Raw genomic sequence first — 21,172 nt, forward strand, 5'->3', positions numbered from 1 at the left:
CACGCCAATATTAGAAGCTCAGAGGAACTGCTCCAGCCGTCCATATTAACCTGACCTCGGCGTTATAAGATGCTGTGAGCATCAGTCCCATTGGAGATGGATGCTTTTACATTGGGGTTAATTGAAAGCCCAGTGCGTCTCATACAGATGCTAAAGGGTACCTTGTGCGTCTGTATGAGACGCCAAGGGGCATGACAAAACGTTGGTATTTGACGACCTGGGAATGAGAACGGGTTGGACAGACATAGTTAGAGACTAGCTGGTGAACAGGAGCTGGTGGAGACCAAAAACAGAGCTGAAAAAGAGTGAATATTGGACTTATATTCTCGAGATGGACACAAACACGACTCTAAATGAATGATGGTGATAAAAAGTTTGCCTTATCAATTTAAAAGGTGATGACATGTCACTGTTGTGTTCACAGCTTGTTTTTGCAGCCCCCCCCAAAAAAGACTGCAGGTTTGAAGACAAACTTACCTAAAAATACTAATGATTTTCCTTTTGATCTTTTTTTCAAACTTCCTGAAAGTGGGCACCAGCCAAACAATCATAGCCTTGGCAAGGCTGAATTTACTTTGGAGTGACAGACATGTATGTCTTGTTCATTGTGTTCTGCATGCTGGTACGCCGTAGGCCTAATAGCCATTAATTTGAGTCAAATACTATTTCATTCACTAAGGCAACATCGAGTGCTAAATACGATCCAAGCTTACAAGTAGGAATCATAAATAATGGGCATTTCTTTTTAATGAGATGATATCATAGTAGGAGTTCTGAAGATTTTGCTTATCACCAAGATTTGGATATAGTACAGATACTGTAAGCCTCTAATAGTCTAATAGGCAGAAATAAAGTAGTGACAAATTTTTTGAAAGAAATGAGCCAAGAACTCCATTAAAGTAGCTGGTAATTTCAGAAAACACAAGACTTTGTCTCCACTTAAACTTGTCAGAACTACCTTACTTAGCAATTGGCAGGAATAGTTATGCAAAAGAAAAAGAAATGGTGCTTTGTGAGGACGCCAATGGGCCGACCTGGTTTTGGTCTATGTGGGCTATAATCACCACTGGCCACCTCTTAGCTCAGCTATTGCTGGGCACAAGTATGAGAAAACTGGGCTGGTACCTCATGAAAATGACATTTTCAATGTGACGTGAAGCCAACAAAAAAAATAAAGGCCCCAAATGTTTGATTGTGTCTTAAAAGGTTCATGCCACAAAACAATGAACAGGTAATCTGCATTCCAGAGATGCCTCTCCCAAACACATCTATCCTATCTGGCACACCTATCCAACCGCCAACCTGCTGGAGGCCATGTCTGACACACTCACAAAAACTGACTTTCACATCAAATTGTGGTAATATGAAATCACATACCAATAATACTAATTACTAATTAATACTAATACAGTTAATTAACATTACCTTCACATTTTAGTGCAGGTTTGACACAGACGATTTTACCACTTAGCACTTGTGATCTGATACAGAACTTACTGAGAGCATATGACAAACTTTTCACTCCTTGATGGATGTAATTCAAATGTGCAATTCCTCACATTCCTCAGTCATTAACGTGTAAAATGTTTGACTTTAAAAAAGAAAACATAAATATAGTCTTGGGAGAAGTATTCAGATCCTTATACATACGTGAAAGTATCAATACCACAATGTAAAAATACTTTGTTAGAAGTAAAAGTCCTGCAAAGTATATTTTGTTGCAGGCAGAATTGTCCCTGTCATTGTATGGTATAATTATAGAATCATATTATTGGATTATTATTACTCATGTAAGCAGCATTTGTAGGTGCTTGAGGTAAAACAATTTTACATACTGTTGGGTACTTCAATCCAGAACAATATGTCTTATTTTATTAACAGATTATATGTTTTGTATGTAAAATATTAACGTGTAATGTAACTAATAACTGAAGCAGTCAGATAAATGAAGTTGAGTAAAAAGTATGTTTGCTTCTGTTATTAGTGAAGTAGAAGTACCTCAGAATTATACAAAGTATAGTACTGGAGTAAATGTATTCTTTACACCACCATGACTGAAGGTATTAGAGGGTAACTGTTATTCATCACTCCCACCATCACTAAATTATATCACTTATCTGTGTCTTTCAGACCACCATGAAGGAACTGTCTCAGATGCTGAAGAAGATGCCTCAGTATCAGAAAGAGCTCAGCAAGGTAGGAGCTGAAGTGTTACTGTACATCTATACAGCAAGAAAAAAAATACTCTCACCTGATAATAAACAGGTGCTAATAATTTGACCGCAGAGATTCAGAAAAACACTTTTTATATACTGGACCTGGAAGCTGTCAACTTTATTTTGAAAAACATTCTTCCTTTAATATTGTTTTCTCTGACCTCAGTATTCAACCCATCTCCACCTGGCTGAGGACTGTATGAACCGCTACCAGGGCACTGTGGATAAACTCTGTCGTGTAGAACAGGTAAGTCACACAGACACCTCTGTTATAAAGTTACATCTGTCTCTAGACTGTGTAATATGGAAAGTAAGGCAACTTACCTCAATGTAACATTCCAACGTAAGCAACCAATGGCAGCATTTATGTATGAGTGGTGTGGGAAATGTGCATATTTGCTTTCTTTCAAGTCTCACACGGCTCATGGAGGATATTATTTTACTTTAACATGATTGCCACAAGTTGCACCAAAATCACACTTATTCTCTGAGTAATAACTCTGTCAAATCTGAACACACAGACATGATACACACATTTTTAGATTTATACATTACATACATTTATTCATGATGGACATCTATTATCTCTGATGTCTATCACAAATAAATGTCAGTAAATCCAAAATCGCAGACGCTCCTTATAACTCCAGATCTTGCCTGAAACTAACACATCTTAAGCTTACTAATTAATACACTGTATCTCGTTTTTACACAAACAGAAATGTAAAAATGACAATTTGCATTTTTAGGTTGAGGCACTGTACATGCTTGAACAATTTCTTGACAAACAAACACGTATCCATCGTCCAGCGCTTCTGTATAGCATTTTTAAACTTCCTGCTGACCCATCTAGACATAATTGCAGCCACATACAGGCTCTCCTCTAACATCTAAGCTAGATTTCTACACAGAAACTGCCGATCCTATGTATTGTTAAAATGGAATTTATGTGGAACTCATGTTGAGCTTTGGCCTCTTCTGCCCCCCATTGTTTTTAAGGATCTGGCGATGGGCATAGATGCAGAGGGAGAGAAGATCAAGGATCCCATGAGGCTCATTGTACCGATTCTACTTGATGCCAACGTCAGTGTGTCTGACAAGATCCGCATCATTCTGCTCTACATCTTCCTTAAGAACGGTCAGATATCCACTCTCCTGTTCCTGTTGTTTTTCATATCAACAAATAACATTTGGAAGGAGGGAAATTTCTGCATGATGATGAGGGAAAAGCCCACTCCCAATTTGTATGCATTCATATTTTGTTCTGTTTCTTTAGTGGTAATCCATTCTCAATTTTCCTTGTGTTGGCATGCATTATACCATATTTGTAAATGTGTGTGTTGTATGGACTGAAAATCTATGCTGCATGTGTTTGTGTGTCTTTGTGTGTCAGGTGTGACTGAGGAGAACCTGTGTAAACTCCTTCAGCATGCCAACATCCCACCAGAAGACAGTGACATCATTTCTAACATGGCCCACATGGGTGTTCCCATTGTCTCTGAGGTGAGCTGTCCTGGCCCAGGACCTCAATGTCTCATCATGAACCATATTAACCTCAATCTTGAGCAGGTTGTCCCCTGGTCCTTAAAACTTCTGAAGGTGTCATAAAATACCTTTCTTCCTAGTTCCTACTATGCATAATATAGCAGCATGGTTCTTCTAGTTGCTATTCCAAATTGGAAACAAGATTCCTCAATCTCAAAGTTTCTGAGTTGCAGTTACGTGTAATAACCAGTGTTATGCAAGTTACTGAAATTTAGTAATTAGTTACTAGTTCCTGTATATAAAAGTAATTAGTTACTCAGGAAAATAACTTTTGCGTTACTTTTAAATGTCTGCTTCAGTTCTCTTATTAATGCACACAGTTGAAACAGAATCGACTTTTGGAGAAACGCAACCTGATGTCATGCTGCGGTGGCCAATCCGGCGATCAGACTGGTCAAACTGCTTCACAGTCCTGAAATATCACTGAAACCAGGCGCTATCCAGGCGGAGTTAATGGACCAAATTATGATACTTGGTTTATTTAGTGTATCCAGCTTCGGAGTTTGTCTGGCTTACAGTCTATGCTTAAAAATAGACTGTTTGGTTTCTGTTAATTTGTTTGAGAGATAGAGAGACAGCGGTTGTCAAACAACCTATAGATGAATGAGGTGAGGGAGCGCCGGTAGTGTGAAAGTCGGTGAATCAGAGAAATAAAAGGTTTTCTGATTGTTTCACAGCAGTTACGTTCTAAAGCACAAATAAACACGCTCACACACTGCCGCACAAACCTGCGGCTAATGATGGCGTGACCTGATTTGGTCTGAATGAACTGGTCGGGTAACATTAGACCGAAAAAACCTGGTAATAGGCTGTGTTTGTCTGCTGTCTTCTGCTGTTGTCTACCATGTTCAGGTAAGACAAAAGTAACAAGCCCATTTAAATTTCAGTAATTGTAATTGCGTTATTTAATTTGAAAAATTAGTTACATGTCTAGTTACCGCCAAAAGTAGTGGAATTACAGTAACAGATAACACATAACGTAGAGTTTCAGAATCACTCATCCTTAAAAGGATAAGGCTGTGTTATTCTGTATTTTTCTCATTATCAACAAATCCCATGAAATGACTCAAACCAACAATGTGTCAGTCCGTTTCTCAATACCTTGTCTTCCCTACCCTGTCTGTGGCTCTCAGCTCCAAGTCCTTTGGTTCCCACTGAAGACGTAAATGTTTTTAAAAACAGCTCACAAATATGGTTTAATTTTTAAATAAGGCTCAGTAGTTTCCTAAAACAGCTGGTCACTAGTTTTTAGCAAACATTACTGAAACAGGAGGAAATAGTGCAACGGAGCCTTATCAGTTGCTCCCTGGGACCAGCCCGGTTTTACATATACTGTGTTTTGGATATTACATTAAAACATACATCATATTGTTGGGACTCCACAGATGAATTCATTGATTTGTGTGACTTCAACTGAACTCTATTAGGAGACCGCATACTCTTTCGTTCTGTAAACAAAAAGGAGAGCCATGGAACTCAGTCTCCCAGAATCACCGGAGGTTCAATTCAATGAGAGAGGGAGTCACAATGCAAATAGCGACTAGAATTTTTTAAATAGTAGAAATGTAATTGTAATGTTAATATTAATAAATGAATAATAATAGGAATGACAGCTATAAGGAAAATAATGTCAGTATTAGTAACAGAGCCAATAACAACAACTGTAGTAGCAGTTGTCAAGCAGGAAGTGGCCCACAACCACAGATCCAGTCTCTGCAGCTCCGGAGGCAGAAATACCTGCTGAAAGTGACAGGAGAGATGAGTGTAACGAGAAAGCACAAAACTACGGGGGAAAGATGATATTGAGTTAGTAACATGCAGTAATATGATAAAAATGCATACAGATGGAGAGGGAGAGAAGGAGAGAGGAAAGAGGTGCATCATCGGAAGTCTCCTGGCAGTCTAGGCCTATAGCAGCATAACTAAGGGATGGTTCAGGACTCACCCAAGCCAGCCCTAACTATAAGTTTTATCAAAGAGGAAAGTCTTAAGCCTACTTTTAAATGTGGAGATGGTGTCTACCTCCCAAACCCAAACTGGGATCTGATTCCACAGGAGAGGAGCTTGATAATTGAAGGCTCTGGCTCCCATTCTACTTTTGAAGACTCTAAAAACCACTACAGTCCCTACATCCTGGGAGCACAGTGTAGTCGGGTAATAAGGTATTATGAGATCTTTAAGATACAATGGTGCCTGACCATTAAGAGCTTTGTAGATGAGGAGAAGGATTTTAAGTTCTATTCTGGATTTTACAGGGAGCCAGTGCAGAGAAGCTAATAATGGAGAAATATGATCTCTTTTCCTACATGTGCCGCAGCATTCTGGATCAACTGGAGAGTCTTAAGGGACTTATTCGGGCAGCCTGATAATAAGGAATTGCAATAGTCCAGCCTAGAAGTAACAAATGCATGCACTAGTTTTTCAGCATTGTTTTGAGACAGGATGTGCCTGATTGTTGCGTAGGTGAAACAAGGCAGTCCTTGAAGTTTGTTTCATGTGGGAGTTAAAGGATAAATCCTGATCAAAGATAACGTTGAGGTTCCTTACGGTGGTGCTGGAGGCCAGGGCAATGCCATCTAGAGTAACTATAATAATGTGTCAGGTCATCCAGGTCTGTATGTCCTTAAGGCATGCTTGAAGTTTAGCTAACTGGTTAGTTTCATCTGGCTTGATCGATAGATATAATTAGTTATCATCCGCATAACAATTAAATTTTATGGAATTTTTCCTAATAATATTGCCTAGAGGAAGCATATATAAAAAGTTGAATAGAATCGGTTCAACCACAGAACCTTATGGAACTCTGTGACTAACTTGGGCGTGCACGGAGGACTCACCGTTAACATGTACAAACTGACATCGATCTGATAGCAAGGATTTAAACCAGCTTAGTGCGGCTCCTTTAATGCCAATTACATGTTCCAGTCTCTGTCATTGTATGTGATGATTAATGGTGTTGAACCCAGCAATAAGATCTAACAAGACACATACAGAGACAAGTCCATTGTCTGATGCAAGAGGATCTTGTATCCGGGATTTTTCATTGGTTGTTTAACCTTACAAAAATGCTTAAATTGCTCTGGTGTTCTTTTTCATAGTGTGCCTATTTATAATTGAGAAACTACTCAGCTTTGTTTGTCTTTGTTGTTTCTTTGTTTTGTTTTTTTAAATTTATTGTAAATTCCATTCCAGATTCTATTAAAATCTGATTCCCTGTCATGATGGATTGTACGCACAAAATGGAAAAACTTCTGTGGGTCCGGCATGAGCTATTCAACTGTATGCACATGCTGGCTAATACTGAACATGCCAAACTGTGCGCTGCCCACAGGGAAGAAAAAAAACCACATTGGGGTGTGAAAGGGAAAAACTGTTGTGGGCCCTGCACAGGCTAACTGTAGTTTGCCCGTATTGGTTCTCTGTGCGCAAGCCCAACTGTAGGCTGCCTAGAGAAAACCCAAAGAAGGATTTTGTGTTGGTAGTAAACCCTCAGTGGACCCCTGTGAGCATGTTTCTTGAGATGGGACAAATTTGTAGGCATCACCAGAACTGTTTCCAGATGACAGTCTAACACCAACCTGAACTGGAAACTTCTCACTGTAGAAGCATGGTTTTTCAAACTTACCTGTGTGCCTATAACACCCATGTCTTTCTAAATAATTTAAATAAGTGAAACTGTGCCTGAGATAACAACCATTACCTTAACCCGGTAGCACAATATCCACCTTTTTGTAGGACAAATTATATTTTAAGATTGAATATGAGCCTAAATAACTTTGAAATTGCATTTCCTGCAAAAAATCTGTGTGAAAGCTGAAATTAATTTGCAAAACACTGAAACAATCTGAAATTAAATGGTCAAATGCATTGCATTACACTGCTTAACAACCTGGAAGCTCAACTGCTTTACCTAAAGAAGCTAAGAGCTGAAATACATTGCTAGAAAAGCTAGAAGCTAAACTGTAATACTGTCAATGGTTTTCCCTTATATTGTAAGAAGTTGTTGGGAAAAAAAGCACAATATTTCAATTAAAGCTGCAAGCAGCGATGAAATTTATCTCTTATCAAACACAGATTGGACAATGTACACTTAAGTTACAACAACTTCCTCTTTCACAGCAAATAATGCGTCACCATGACAACAGTGTTTTGATGGAAACTCTCAAACTGCACAAAGAAGATCTTAAGACTTCACTGAACAAATTTGAGGTGGATCTGGTCAACCTGGTAGGAGTAATTTGTAAGAGTACAGGGCCTGTAACTTCCTGTTGCCAGTAGGTGGTACTATTACTATTACTGAATATTGGCATGTAGATGTCAATGCCCTTCAAAAAAAAACCTCACTTCACATCACTTTAATCATGAAGATCTTTAGATTGCTCTGAAAATTTGATTAATCAGATTTAATTTTCTATGAGGAGTTTGTTAAACTACGGAGCCTGTAAATGGCAAAAAAAGGCCTAAAAGTGCACCTTCAATTCAAAATTCAAAAAATTTGTTGGGTTTAGGGTATGGCTCCGAGAGGCTTTTTTTTTTGTATGTCCAAGCCCCAACAATAGTGTTGATTTGTGAGCATTTATGCAAAACTGACCTTTAAAGACACAGGTTTAAAATTGTATAATTTCAAAACGGATTGATGTATTGAAATTTTCTTTATAACTTTAGATCAGACAAGTCTGTAGATGAACGTGCCAAAGTTTCGGGTGAATTGGATGAAATATGTGCCAAAAGAAGCAAAAAATGTTTTTTTGTTTTTTTTTAAACCAAAATGGCAGAACTTTTTTCCAGGCGCAAATGGGCATGGCCTATATCAGTAGACTCAGCATCATCCAAGGAACATACTGCACAAATATTGTTGTGTTATGCATCACGGTTGATGAGTTATTAGCAAAAACGTAAAACACGTAATAACTGACCACATGGTGGTGGTATAGGTACTGTGTTTTTATATGTTAAGCATTTACAAATGGGGCAGCGGTTCATAAAGTATGAATGCTTTAGCACTTGTAGTTGTTGAGGTTTCAGCTTTTAAACATTGCTCCCATAGACTTCCCAGTATAAATTTGAATACTTTAACATGTACGATTTGACGCTGAAACGAAGTTTGTAACACAAACGGTACAAGAGTAGTTAGATGCCAAAGAATTTCGAAATAATAATAATAAAAAACATACTGCCAGCACCTGGCTTCTAACTCCCAACCTCTGAATCTAAAATGTTCCAAGTCAGTTCCCATAGATTTTCATTGTAAATTTTAACACTTATTAAAAATTATCTAAAATAGCAGTAGCGGTACAGGAGTACATAGAGGACAAAAAATGTCTGAATAATGAACAACAAAAAGATAACTATTTTTTAAAATGCATATCAATCTAAATATTGAACAGTATTATTAAAGAGCGCAGGACTTGCAGTGAATGATGAGGACTTGAGAACACAGAAAATCCATAAATTGCCACATTATTGGCAAGTAGGTTTGGGCCCCCCCCCAAGGATTCAAACCCTGGACCATGAAGAATATGTACGGTTTGAAGTTGAAACGAAGTTTCTGGGACAAATGGTACAGGAATAGTTAGACACAAATAATAATAACTAGACTGCGTAATCTCTCCAGAAATTGCATGTGAGAGCTGGAAGCTGTTAGGTCCACCTGCTGCCGCTGCAAGCTGCTGCTCCAGCAGCAATTGGTGCCACCTACAGGTAAAATTATATCAAATCTACAGATGTTTTGAAGTTGAAATTAAGTTTGTAGCACAAACTGTACGGAGTGGTTACACACCAAAGCATGGCGAAATAATAATATATAATAAAGACCGAAGAGAACAAAAGTGTGAGCTTCTGCTGAATCAGCATTCACACTAATAATAAAGATTACAATAACAATAATGTGAATGCTGCTTAATGAGCATTCACGCTAATAACTGTCTCAGTGAGTTGATCTGCTGATGTGTGAATTGTGAAAGCACGTGTGATCAGCGTTTTTTCTTCACAGGGCACCGCCAAGAAAGCAAAGAAGCTTGAACGTAAGGAGCGAATCAGTGAGCAGACCTACCAGCTCTCCAGGTGGACTCCTCTCGTCAAGGATCTCATTGAGGTACTTCTCATGTGCTATTACCATGCTGTATGCAGCATGACTACACATTAATATTGGGGATTAGTGCTACTGGACATTTTCTGTTAATGAAAATTTATATTTAACTACCACAGATATGCATCTTACAGTAACAACGTTTTAAGAATGTTATATCAAGTGCTTATACTTTAAATGTAATTTTTCTTAAAGGGACAGTTCACACCAACATCAATTTTTCTTAAAGGGACAGATCACCCCAAAATACATATTTTTCCTTTTACTTTCCTCTTGCTATTTTCTTTCTACCAATAGTTCCTACATGAAACTGCTCACAAGAAGGTCTGTGGATTATCTTGAGTAACTGGGTCATGATGGTTTTTTTTTTGGCTCTCTGAGCACCAAAAGCTGAGTGCCATTTAGTTCCATTATATTAGAGAAGGCAGACATCTCTACTGCTGATAGCTCCAAAACTCGGCAACACACCAAAACAATCTAGATGGATAAATAGCACTACAGGTCAGAAGAAAAATATGTATTTGTCGTGTGGATGTCACGCAAGGGAGCAGGGAACACAAGGAACAGGACCCAAATGCAGACTCAGAGGCAGAGCAGATGCCGTTCACCAATTTATTACAGGGAAAGGCTTACATGGATAGTCAGCCAGGCAGAGGTCCAAATTGGGAAGGCAGTTCAAGACAAGCAACCAAATCAGACAAGGAGCAGGCAATAAACGAAATCCAAAAGTCCAGGCGAGGTCCAAGCAAACGCAGAAATCAATCCAAGAGACTCAGGAGAAGCACAGGAAACAAGGCTGGGACACCTGACATATAGACCACATACCACTGCAGTAAACAAAGACAGCAAGTAAAACCACAAGACACACGAGGAGGGGAGAACACTAAATAAAACAGGAAACAGAACAAAACCCCAAAACTATGACAGTATTTTTGATTTTGGGGTGAACTCTCCCTTCAAACCAATGGGGTAAAGTAATGTGTCAAATAAGACAAACCGTACTACACCTTATTGTGCTTTGCTCACACATTTAAAGAAATAATTTTATAAATCATTACATTTTTAGTACGATTGATGTTAGTGGCAGTTTGTGTTCACAAGCCCACTTCCCTTATGCAAGGCTTTAGACCCATTGGGACTGGATTTATTTCTCTAGGGGAGGTGGGGTGATTTTAACATTACCTGCCCTGGTCAGTGTAGTGTCATTTCAATCCAGTCTAGATGCGTATGTGGATCATTTCACACCCACCCCAGTGATAATTACAGCCACAATTACCCCCAGTTTTTGGCAAACTCACTGGCCCTCCTGTAATTTAAATCCAGTCCGGAGCGACTTCCTTGTATTTTAAAGTGGATCTCTGAATTTCTTATCTGGACGTTGAGCAACTCCAGGTATCACCAAACAGATAGGACCTGAACCACACAACCTCCTCTCCTCCATGGAGACCTGGAAAGAGGACAATTACACAGATTCACAATAGCAAAGTTCAAGCACACAGGTAGGAGAAAATAACTATCACACACAGAGGGAGAGAGACACAAGGACATGCACACAAGGGAAAGTCTCTCCAGCCAAGAAAAGCTTGTGGTCCAGACAGCATTAAAAAACAAAATGCTCAAATGCTTGTTGTTCAGTTGTACTACAGTCAGGATGTTTTCCTGACATCTGGTGCAAAGGGCTCATTTCCCCCATTGATAAGAATGGGGACCAATCACCCCCTGGTAACTAAGGTGCCATCTGTGCTAGCAGTTGTCTAGGTAAACTATTCTGTAGTATTCTAAATAAAAGAACACTAGATTTCCTTGAAAACTCTTGAGTAAAAATCAAATTGGCTTCCTTCCAAAACACCACACCACCAACCATGTATACACCCTTCACACTTTAATTAACAAACCTGTACACCAAACAAAAAATGGTCAGAGGTGTTCATCAGGGCTGCAACTTAAGCCTAACATCATTTAATGTGTATATAAATGAACTTGCCGTATAGTTGGATCAGTGTGCTGCTCCTGGCCTCTCCCTCCTAGATAGAGAGGTGAAGTCTTGGTTTTACGCTGATGACCTTGTTCTGCTGAACAAGAACTACAGCAACAGCTGGACATAGTAGAAAAGTACTGTCAGAACTGGGCCTTGGCAGTAAATATGAAGAAAACTATGATTTATGATTTTTCAAAAATGCCCCAGATGCCAGGAGAACAAATAACAGTTTACCATTAATTATCATATCATTGAACATAGTATGAGTTACACCGACCTTGTTATAACCATAACAGCATCAGGGAGTTTCAACATGGCAGTGAATGCGCTAAAAGAAAAAGCTTGAGGAGCTCTAAATGCATTTAAGAGAAAATTTTATAATTTCCAAATTCCAATTTAAAATTTGGCTTAAAATATTTGAGTGTCATCCAGCCTATTGTGCTGTATGGTCGTGAAGTATGGGGCCCACTCAGTCATCAAAGCTATACCTATTGGGACAAACATCCAACATGTAGAATTCTGCAATACATTTTACACATACACAGAAAAACACCAACAAATGCTCACAACAGCACTGCTTTCCAAACACCAGTCAGAGTAAACCAAATTATAACACAATGTAAAGAAACATACATATAAACAGGGTCAGTATATATATATATATATATATATATATATATATATATTCAATTTATTAGTACGGTGAAGGGATGTTTGGCACCTTCCAACCAATGCCTCCACTCCTCCAGGGCCAGTTTGATGGCAAGCAATTCTTTTGCCATCAATTCGGTTGCCGATGTCATAATTTCTCTCCGCCGGGCTGAGTTTCCGGGAGATGTAAGCACATGGATGGAGTTTGGCCGGGGTGCCCTGCCCCTGGGAAAGCACCGCTCCTACTCCTGTGGTAGAGGCGTCTACCTCTACCATGAATGGTCGTACGGGATCAGGGTGAACCAGGAGCGGTGCACTGGTGAATGCTGCTTTTAGAGCAGTGAAGGCCTCGTTAGCGGCAGGTGACCAGGACAGAGACTTGGGCTTGTTGCAGAGTAGATTGGTCAGAGGTTGTGCAATGGTACTGTAACCCTGTATGAAGCGACGGTAAAAGTTGGAGAAACCCAGGAATCTCTGTAGTTTCTTGATGGTGGTTGGTGTTGGCCAGGTCCGGATGGCTTCTATCTTCCTCTCGTCCATCTGGATGCCACTGCTACTGATGTTATAGCCCAAGAACTGCACTGAGGGTTGATGGAACGTGCACTTCTCTGCCTTGAAGAAGAGCTGGAATTCCCTCAGGCATTCCAGGACTTCCGCAACGTGGTGGCGATTTTCGGCCAGACTCCGGGAGCAGATCAAGATGTCATCGATGTAGACTAACACGGACTTGTGGAGAAACTCCTGGAGCACCTTGTGGATGAAATCATGGAATACAGAGGGGGCGTTGGCCAGGCCATACGGCATGACTAGGTACTCGTAGTGGCCGTGACAACATCATGTATAGCAAATTATTTATTTAAATGGTGTAAGTGCCACAGAATAATTTTCAAAATCATAAAGTATGGCATAAAAACCAGTGACAAATATATGCTATAAATGTGTCAGCCATGCCAACCACAAACATGTTTGGAATTTTGGTGGAATAATTTATCATTCGTCCTTTCCTGATGCAAATGACATCAATAAAGTGCGTGTTTTGGTCATGAAAGAAATCAAAAGTACAGGAACAATAAATCAAACGCACCCTTCCAAACACTGTGTGTGTTTAGGAAGTAAAGATGCGCACCGTTATTATGCCAGAGTTACAGAACAACCCATGGAAGTCGCATAGCTTGTTTGACAAGCTGACCGTGTTGTTGGAATAAAACTGAACATCATGAAACATCACAACTTATTTTGTCTTGTCATTTTATTTGGGAGATTTTTGCAAGAAACGACTGCCTGCCAAAAACCCACAGCACTCGATATCAGACAGTCAGCTGCAGCAGAAGTTGATGTTAGCCAGCAGTAACTAACAGTAACAGTAACAGTTTTGGAAAGGCAGCCCTCCAGCATGGATTTAAAAACCCACAGGTCTATTATTAAACTATTGACTGTATATAAATACTATGGCACAAACACACTGGAACAATTTAGAAGCAGTTTATACGACAACGTCTTTATGTTGACCTAACGTTAGCGGATGTGTTTTCTTGTAGGAAATGCATGAATTTCATGAATGATGAAATATAAAGAAATAAAATACACAAAAGCAATAATTTAAAAAGCCAGTCAGGTAAAATCAGGATATGCTTTCTGATAAAAATTTGTTTTGAGAAGAGAATTATCAACCAACGTGTGGTTTCTCAAGTAACAGTTTAACCACAGCAGTCTTAAAGCTAGTAGGGACAATGCTAGTCGTAAGTGACAAATGAACAATATTCAGCATTGTAGGTCTAACAAATGACCAAAAATCATTAAAAAGTTTATGGTAGGGGGGTCAAGCAGGCAGGTAGTTGGTTTTGAAGCTAACACCAGCTTAGACAATGTTTCATGTTTCTCTTCATACATATTTTGAGACTAACTGGGATTCAACATAACAGAATTTACAGAAATATTACAGACCACATCTTTCATGTTGCGATGGTGACAGTGAGTTGAATTACCGAGGAGCACAGTGAATATTTCATTCCCCACCTCCCCCTGTAATGTTAATCCCGTCTGAAGGTGACTTTAGATAGTATTTTGGGTGAGAGCTGTAACATGGGTGAGTTTCTGGTGCCAACTGTAGTCATTTTAATGTGTTCACACAGGACGCCATTGAGGACAAACTTGACCCCAAGCAGTACCCATACATTACCCAGCGACAAGTATCTGCCAAAGCCAGTGCTCCAGCAAGGTGTGTAGTCTTTTAAAACCTACACTTCAGGTAACACATTACTTCAATAAATGACTTCAATAACTAAAAAATATAAAACTAAGTAGATCTGAGCCATTGTTATTGTTTTGAATTATAAAATAAAATTATTAATTAAATACCAGTCTTACAATATCTACCTGCACTGGAAAAAATCACTACCTTTCAATGTTTGCAGTAAATGCTGATCTATTTCCTTGTTTCACATCTTGCAGTGCTCGCTATGGTAACTGGCACAAGAACAGGGGCCCCACAGAAATGAAGACGGGGCCCAGGATTATCGTCTTTATCATTGGAGGGATGACATACAGCGAGATGCGCTGCGTGTATGAGGTCACCCAGGCCAATGGCAAGTGGGAGGCCCTGATCGGTGAGTTCAGTGGACAGAAAGAGTAAATCTGTCTTTTTGCAAGTCCCTCAACTAATACTAAAGTGCAATACTAAATTAGTGGAGTACCCCTGTATATATTTTTTCATTTTCAGTAAAATAGCACATACAGTATACAGTATTTGACCCAGAATGTTATTCCTGTCAAGGTGTCTTCTAAAACTAAATTTCAACATTCATGGGACTAAACTCTACTTTGATGCAGTGTAAGAATAGTAATGATATGCTAAAAACATTATTCTACATACTTAGGTGGAATACAGTTAAAATGTATTATTAGTATGAATTCAGAAGAAGTGTTTGAGCTAGTGAAGTATTAACATCTAGTTTTTATTCAAAGACTAATCCCTGCCTCAAGTTGAACTGTCTAATTTAACATGACAGATTTTTCTACCTCAGTATTTCACTGTGATTTGGTATTCATTACATATAGAGGGTTGACAATACATGTTTGATCCATGACTTGCTAATATCCTGGTATGAATGGATAAAAGCTGGATAAATCCTGCTGAGTGTTTGAATCTTGCTGATGTGTTTTGAAATCTTATTTATGTTCCATGCGCAGCTGATTCAGCAGACCTTGCATTAATGACATTCTCTGTGAGAGCTGGTATGTTGTTGTGACTCTCAGGGAATGGGCACAGTGTCAGGTACAGGAAGGAGGAGAGAACAAGTGAATCTGCAAAATCATTGGCAGTTCAGACTTCAGTAGGACTTTAATCAAACTGACCTCTCAGTTGTATTTGGCAGATTTTGTAAAAAATCTGTGAATTCATTTTTTTTTTTTGTCACTCTAATGTATATCTCACGTAATTAACCAGCTTTCATCCAGGATTCAGTCCTTGCTGAGCTTTCAGGCTTGTGTCCCCCTTAGGTTCCACCCACATTCTCACACCCCCTAAGTACCTAAAGGAACTACAGCACCCAGACTTCCTGGACCCCAACACCCAACCAGAGGGCACAGAGGAGCCGCCTGCAGAATGAAAAGACATTTGGAAGTAAATACACAAGTCATGATGTGATTTGTGAATCCCTGTATTCCCCCATGTCAACCCACCTGCCCATAGTCTTACCTTTGAACCATTGATCCCTGCAGTATTTGTTGTCAGTGATTTTCACTGACACTGAAATGCTGCCTTATTGTTTGTGAAGTAACTGACCCTGGTCCTTGTGTTTCATATCTATATCTTGAAGGAATACATCAGCGTTTTTGGTAGACTGTCCTGATGGTGGACTTACCTGTTAAAGAATATATTCACTGAAATCATCCACGTATTCCTGGTAGATTACTGTTTTCATGCTAACACTGCATATACATAATGTTGAGAAGATGAGAATTTGTAGCACATAAAGCTTAAGATAAATAATCTGAAGTGGCTATAGTATCTATGGTAGTTTTGTGTAGGAGATTGCACAAAGTATGTTCAAATAATGTACTAATTTATAGCAAATGAGATTAGTTGATTGGAGACTGTAGAGCTGTATTTAGTAGAGTCCCACTGATGTAGGATTGTGCACAATTTTGCACCGATATGCCTATGCAAAAGTACTCAGAAGTCTGCTTTCTTAAACAAATAACTTTATTAAAGAATATTTAAGTTAAATCTTAATCTTTAAGTTAGTCTTTAACATATTAAATAATTTTACATGTACATTGTCAACCAATTCAAGAAATGAACACTGAGAAAATAAAGAATAAATAAAAAGAAATAGCTACATAATATCAGAACTGTTCAGTATCAGTCAATTACTGAAGTAGCAGAAAATTCCAAGGAAATACTCAAGTAAAGTACAAGTACCTCTAAATTGTACTACAGTACTAAATGTACTTAGTTACATTCCACCACTGCTCTCTACTAAACCACATATTCTCTACTACGTATGTCAAGCTAAGAGTTTCATGCTACAGCTTTGTTCTGATTCTGAACAATTATTTCAATGGATTGAACTCCAATCAGAAACACTTTTTTCTTGCTTATCAAAACATGTCATCTTTAGCAATATTTCACTGTTAACGTAACGGTCCCAAACATTAACTCTTGGTTCGCTGCTGCCTAGTCAAGAGATAAACAGCGCCTCTGCTATAAACATTCAGGGGAAACGTTCAACGTATCTGTTGAAAAAACAGGCTCCTGTGACTCCAATGTGGGGATGTTATTTATTTACTTTCCAGCATTGCATCTCACCAACTAGGTGACAATGTAGCGTGAGGTCAACACTCAACAGACTCGAACTACCACCGCACCGTCTGCTGAGCTGCAGAATGATCAAGAGATGCTCTGATGCTTACCTTTCAATCTGCTACTGACAACATAGACAGTCAGGCTTTGCTAGCAATACTACACCACCAAAAGTATGTGAACACTCAAACAACATCTTAGACACCCATATGCAGCTGAAATGTGTTCCAGTTGTGACACAGCTCTGTCCCGTCTACATTACAGTTCACATGTCCACTGGAAGCATTTCAAAAGCGGGTCTGAAGCAGCAGACACATTTCCTATATTGTTTAGATGTTTAACAAGCATAATTACTGTACAACAGCACACTATCTTATCTTTATTTTGTACCTGCATTTTCTTAATAGTGGGTAAGAATGTTTCATATCCAACAGTAATATATTGCAAAACAACGTTGTCCAATGTTTAAGGGTGCTGTGTTTGACAATTTCTGTAACTTTCCGAAACTAACAATCCTTCACATTCACTCCCACTTTGCTGTGATTGGCCAGGCGTGTGGAGATGTGAAAGTAGGCAAGATTTGAACTTTTCTTAAGCTCTCTTTTTTATTTTTCACACGACTTCTTCCAACATTTTTTGTGTGTGAACATAAGTGAAGCACTATGGATGCCTTCAAGGAGAGACCGTCTGAAAGTGTGTGCTGTTATCCCCATTTGTGCGATTCATGGCATCGAGACTACAAAAAGACAGTTATTGGAGATCAGAGAGGGAATTGGGTGCAGCCAGAGAAGGCTGTCAACCCATTTTCCAGTTTGGACATTTAGAAGAGGTAGAAACACTCTTGACTTTAGTTGGATGACATGTTGTATGAACTAGATATTTTCAGGCATATTGAACCCCTAAAGTGCCCAAACCATGAAAACCAGCCACAGACCAAAAGAACCAACACGTTCTTACTCCCAACTCGTCAATTACTGCCACTTGGTCAGTAGCCCTCCGCTTCAAAATATGACACTGTAGGTACCCCTTAGCATCATTTGTGGACACACAAGGTCTTCGCGGTCAAGTTAGCAACAACAAATATGCTACGCCCTCTATCAGAGTGTATAGATCGACCACACATGCCTTGCTGCCACAACGGTGGCTTCTGACTACTGAGGGACAGTCAGCTCACAACTATCATACCGAGGAGATTTATAGCTGGCTCCGACCAGGACTCTGATCTGGATCATATTTTATGGAGAAAATATTTTCTGGTTTTCCCTCTAATGACCTCCAGATGCTCTGCCTCAACTCTCTGCAATTTACGGAGTTTACTAATGAACAGATAGCTTCACTTGCTGCCAACTGTAATGTTAGCTGCCCTCAGCTAGTTAGCCATGCAGCTGCAGTCTGATTACCTGACTCTCCCCAGAGTGGGAGCTCGGAGCACTGGCAGTCCAAAGCACCTGTACTACAGGAGTAAACAATGACACTCCCCCGGTGCTCAGCTAGCAGCACAGCTAAAGTAGGTAACCGCTAACAACAAGTAGTTAAAGCCATCTGTTCATCAACAAACTCTGTAAATAAAAAAAGCAGAGCAACCAGAGGACATCAGAGGGAAGACCAGAAAATATTTCCTCCATAAAATATGATCCATTTTTTAAGTTATTAAAGTTGTGTGTTTTTGTACAGTAATCAGTGAGGCCCGGTCCCCAGAAACACTCCGCTCCAGCAGCGTGCATCGTTTTGCCAACCTAATTCTTGTCTCATTTGTGGTCTGATAAACAGTAAATTCATCATATTCACTGCCCATTTCATAGGACCCACATGAGTAAGTTGGTTAACATGATAGAGGCGTACTGAGAATAACCAAGCTAGCTTATTAGCTGAAGACTCAGGCCCCTCATTTGCATAATGAAGCAGAAATGTATAAAATAGAAAAAAAAAAGAAATAAATTACTTTGGGGAAATAAATGGGGGGGGGAAGGGAAAATAATACATACATAAATACATAAACAAATACAAAAAAAATCAGTAAAATAAATAAAAATAAATTAATTAATCCAAATAAATGAATAAATTAATTAACAAATTAATAAATATAAGGAAAATTAAATGGGAAAGTAAATATGGGAATAAATACAAATGTAAATTAATACAGAAGCAATTATTTTAATTATTTTTGGTGCATTTAATCACATATTAATTTATTTATTTAGTCATGTATTTACTTATTTATTTTTGATTTTGGCAGTTCCGGTCCTCCATAAGCCTTGGTCCCCTGCTATTTTCCTTATATATGCTTCCATTAGGTTACATCATCAACAAATTCGATACAATTTCCATAGCTACGGAGACGACACTCAATTATACATTTCAAATGGCCTATTGTCCCTGACTGCCTGTTTGGCCTCGATAAAACAATGGATGTGTGAGAATCTTTTAAAACTTAATGAAGATAAAACAGAGATACTGGGTAGGTCTTAAATGTAAGAGAGAGACACTTTTTAATAGGCTTGGGAACCTGGCTCACCAGACTATACTGTTTAGCATCTCTTTGTAGTCTTTGTAGTCACTTGCATCCCTTTGTAGTCGTGTGCATTTCTTTGTAGTCATTTTGTATCTCTTTGTAGTGGCTTTTATATGTTTTTAGTTGTTTTGCATCTCTTTGTGGTCGCGTTGTGTGTCTTTGCAGTCATTTTGCATCTCTCTGTGGTTGTTTTGCATCTCCTTGTGGACATTTTGTGTCTTTTTGTGGTCATTTTGCGTCTGACCGCTTCCTGACCCCTTGGGCCCCTGGGTCTGTGCTTGGTAGGTCTTTTCAGTAATCACTAAAGTTCATGTAATGAAAATCGCTGACATTTAATTATTGAGTGGTCAAATAATGCTAACTTACTACAGTAGTAGCCAAAATAGAGTATAAAATATGCTAATGTAATAGCAGTAGCACCACAGTCAGTGATTTACCAGTGACACATGCATGATTTTTGTGTCTACACTATATTCTCTTGTTGAGCAAAGGGCCAGAATTACATACAGAATACAGAATTCACCCTCATTACATGGACAACCCTATGGCTTTACAATGTAGGGCAGTTACTCTGGCCAGGCTTTGATATTGAAACATCATAGTACATAAATCGATCAGAACACCCACTAACCTTAAAGCTAGGATGGGTAACGTTGGAGAAACTAGCAAGAGACAGCTAGATTTTTAAAATATCCAACCAAAAATGCCTACCCCCTCTTTTCAGGCCACTCAGCGCAATGAGTGCACAGGCAGAGTGTGCACAGGTAGGCAGGTAGGTAGGTAGACAGGCAGGTAGGTTGAATGAAATGATTGGATGGGCATATTATAGGCCTGCGACAGCCACAGATACCGTATTTTTTTTCTGTTTTTTTCCCAGAGCATTTGGTTTATTGATTGCTGTCAGGATGTAAAGTGAATTTAAACAAATAGCAAAAAATGCTTCTGAAATACATTACCTACCCTAGCTTTAAGTAACGACATTGTGTGAATTCCTAATATGATACAAAATGTTTGTCTCTCGTGTTTCATTGAACAACCTTGCTAGCAGTTTTTTTTAAAGCCAGGAGGGTTTAATTTTCTAAAAACCACTGTTCAATACAACAGTAATCTATAACTATTTTCACCTTGGTTGCTTAGTTTCTGAATAAAACCTTCCATAATGATTTTTTTCTCTTAATGTATCTTCCTGTCTGACCTGTGGTGTTGTGTTGTACCTCATATCCCTTTTTATTCCCTCCAGGGCTATCATTGTGATTTGTAGAAAGGGTTCATCAAGGGTTCTTTGTAAGACTAAGGGTTCCATGAAGAACCCATTCCATCCAAAGAACCCTTTTTGGAAGAAAGAGTTCAAGGATTGTTGAAAGCATGGGTGTTAAAA

The 21,172-nt window shown here is 38.9% G+C and overlaps 1 protein-coding gene across 3 annotated transcripts in view; it reads left to right on the forward strand.

The window, feature by feature from the left end:
* stxbp1b (syntaxin binding protein 1b) overlaps positions 1-21,172 on the forward strand; it is a 50,741-nt gene that overhangs the window by 26,071 nt on the left and 3,498 nt on the right. For 2 of the 3 annotated variants that reach the window (XM_044195635.1, XM_044195637.1), the window contains exons 12-19: positions 2,131-2,196; positions 2,383-2,463; positions 3,216-3,354; positions 3,610-3,719; positions 9,754-9,855; positions 14,611-14,696; positions 14,930-15,084; positions 15,977-16,100. In XM_044195635.1, coding sequence (XP_044051570.1) covers positions 2,131-2,196; positions 2,383-2,463; positions 3,216-3,354; positions 3,610-3,719; positions 9,754-9,855; positions 14,611-14,696; positions 14,930-15,084; positions 15,977-16,086 — 849 coding nt within the window. In that variant the 3' untranslated portion in view covers positions 16,087-16,100. The remainder of the gene's footprint in view (positions 1-2,130; positions 2,197-2,382; positions 2,464-3,215; positions 3,355-3,609; positions 3,720-9,753; positions 9,856-14,610; positions 14,697-14,929; positions 15,085-15,976; positions 16,101-21,172) is intronic. The other variant, XM_044195636.1, reaches the window with a different exon arrangement.

The sequence above is a fragment of the Siniperca chuatsi genome, linkage group LG5 (assembly GCF_020085105.1).
Source record: "Siniperca chuatsi isolate FFG_IHB_CAS linkage group LG5, ASM2008510v1, whole genome shotgun sequence".
In the NCBI taxonomy this organism is placed as follows: domain Eukaryota; kingdom Metazoa; phylum Chordata; class Actinopteri; order Centrarchiformes; family Sinipercidae; genus Siniperca; species Siniperca chuatsi.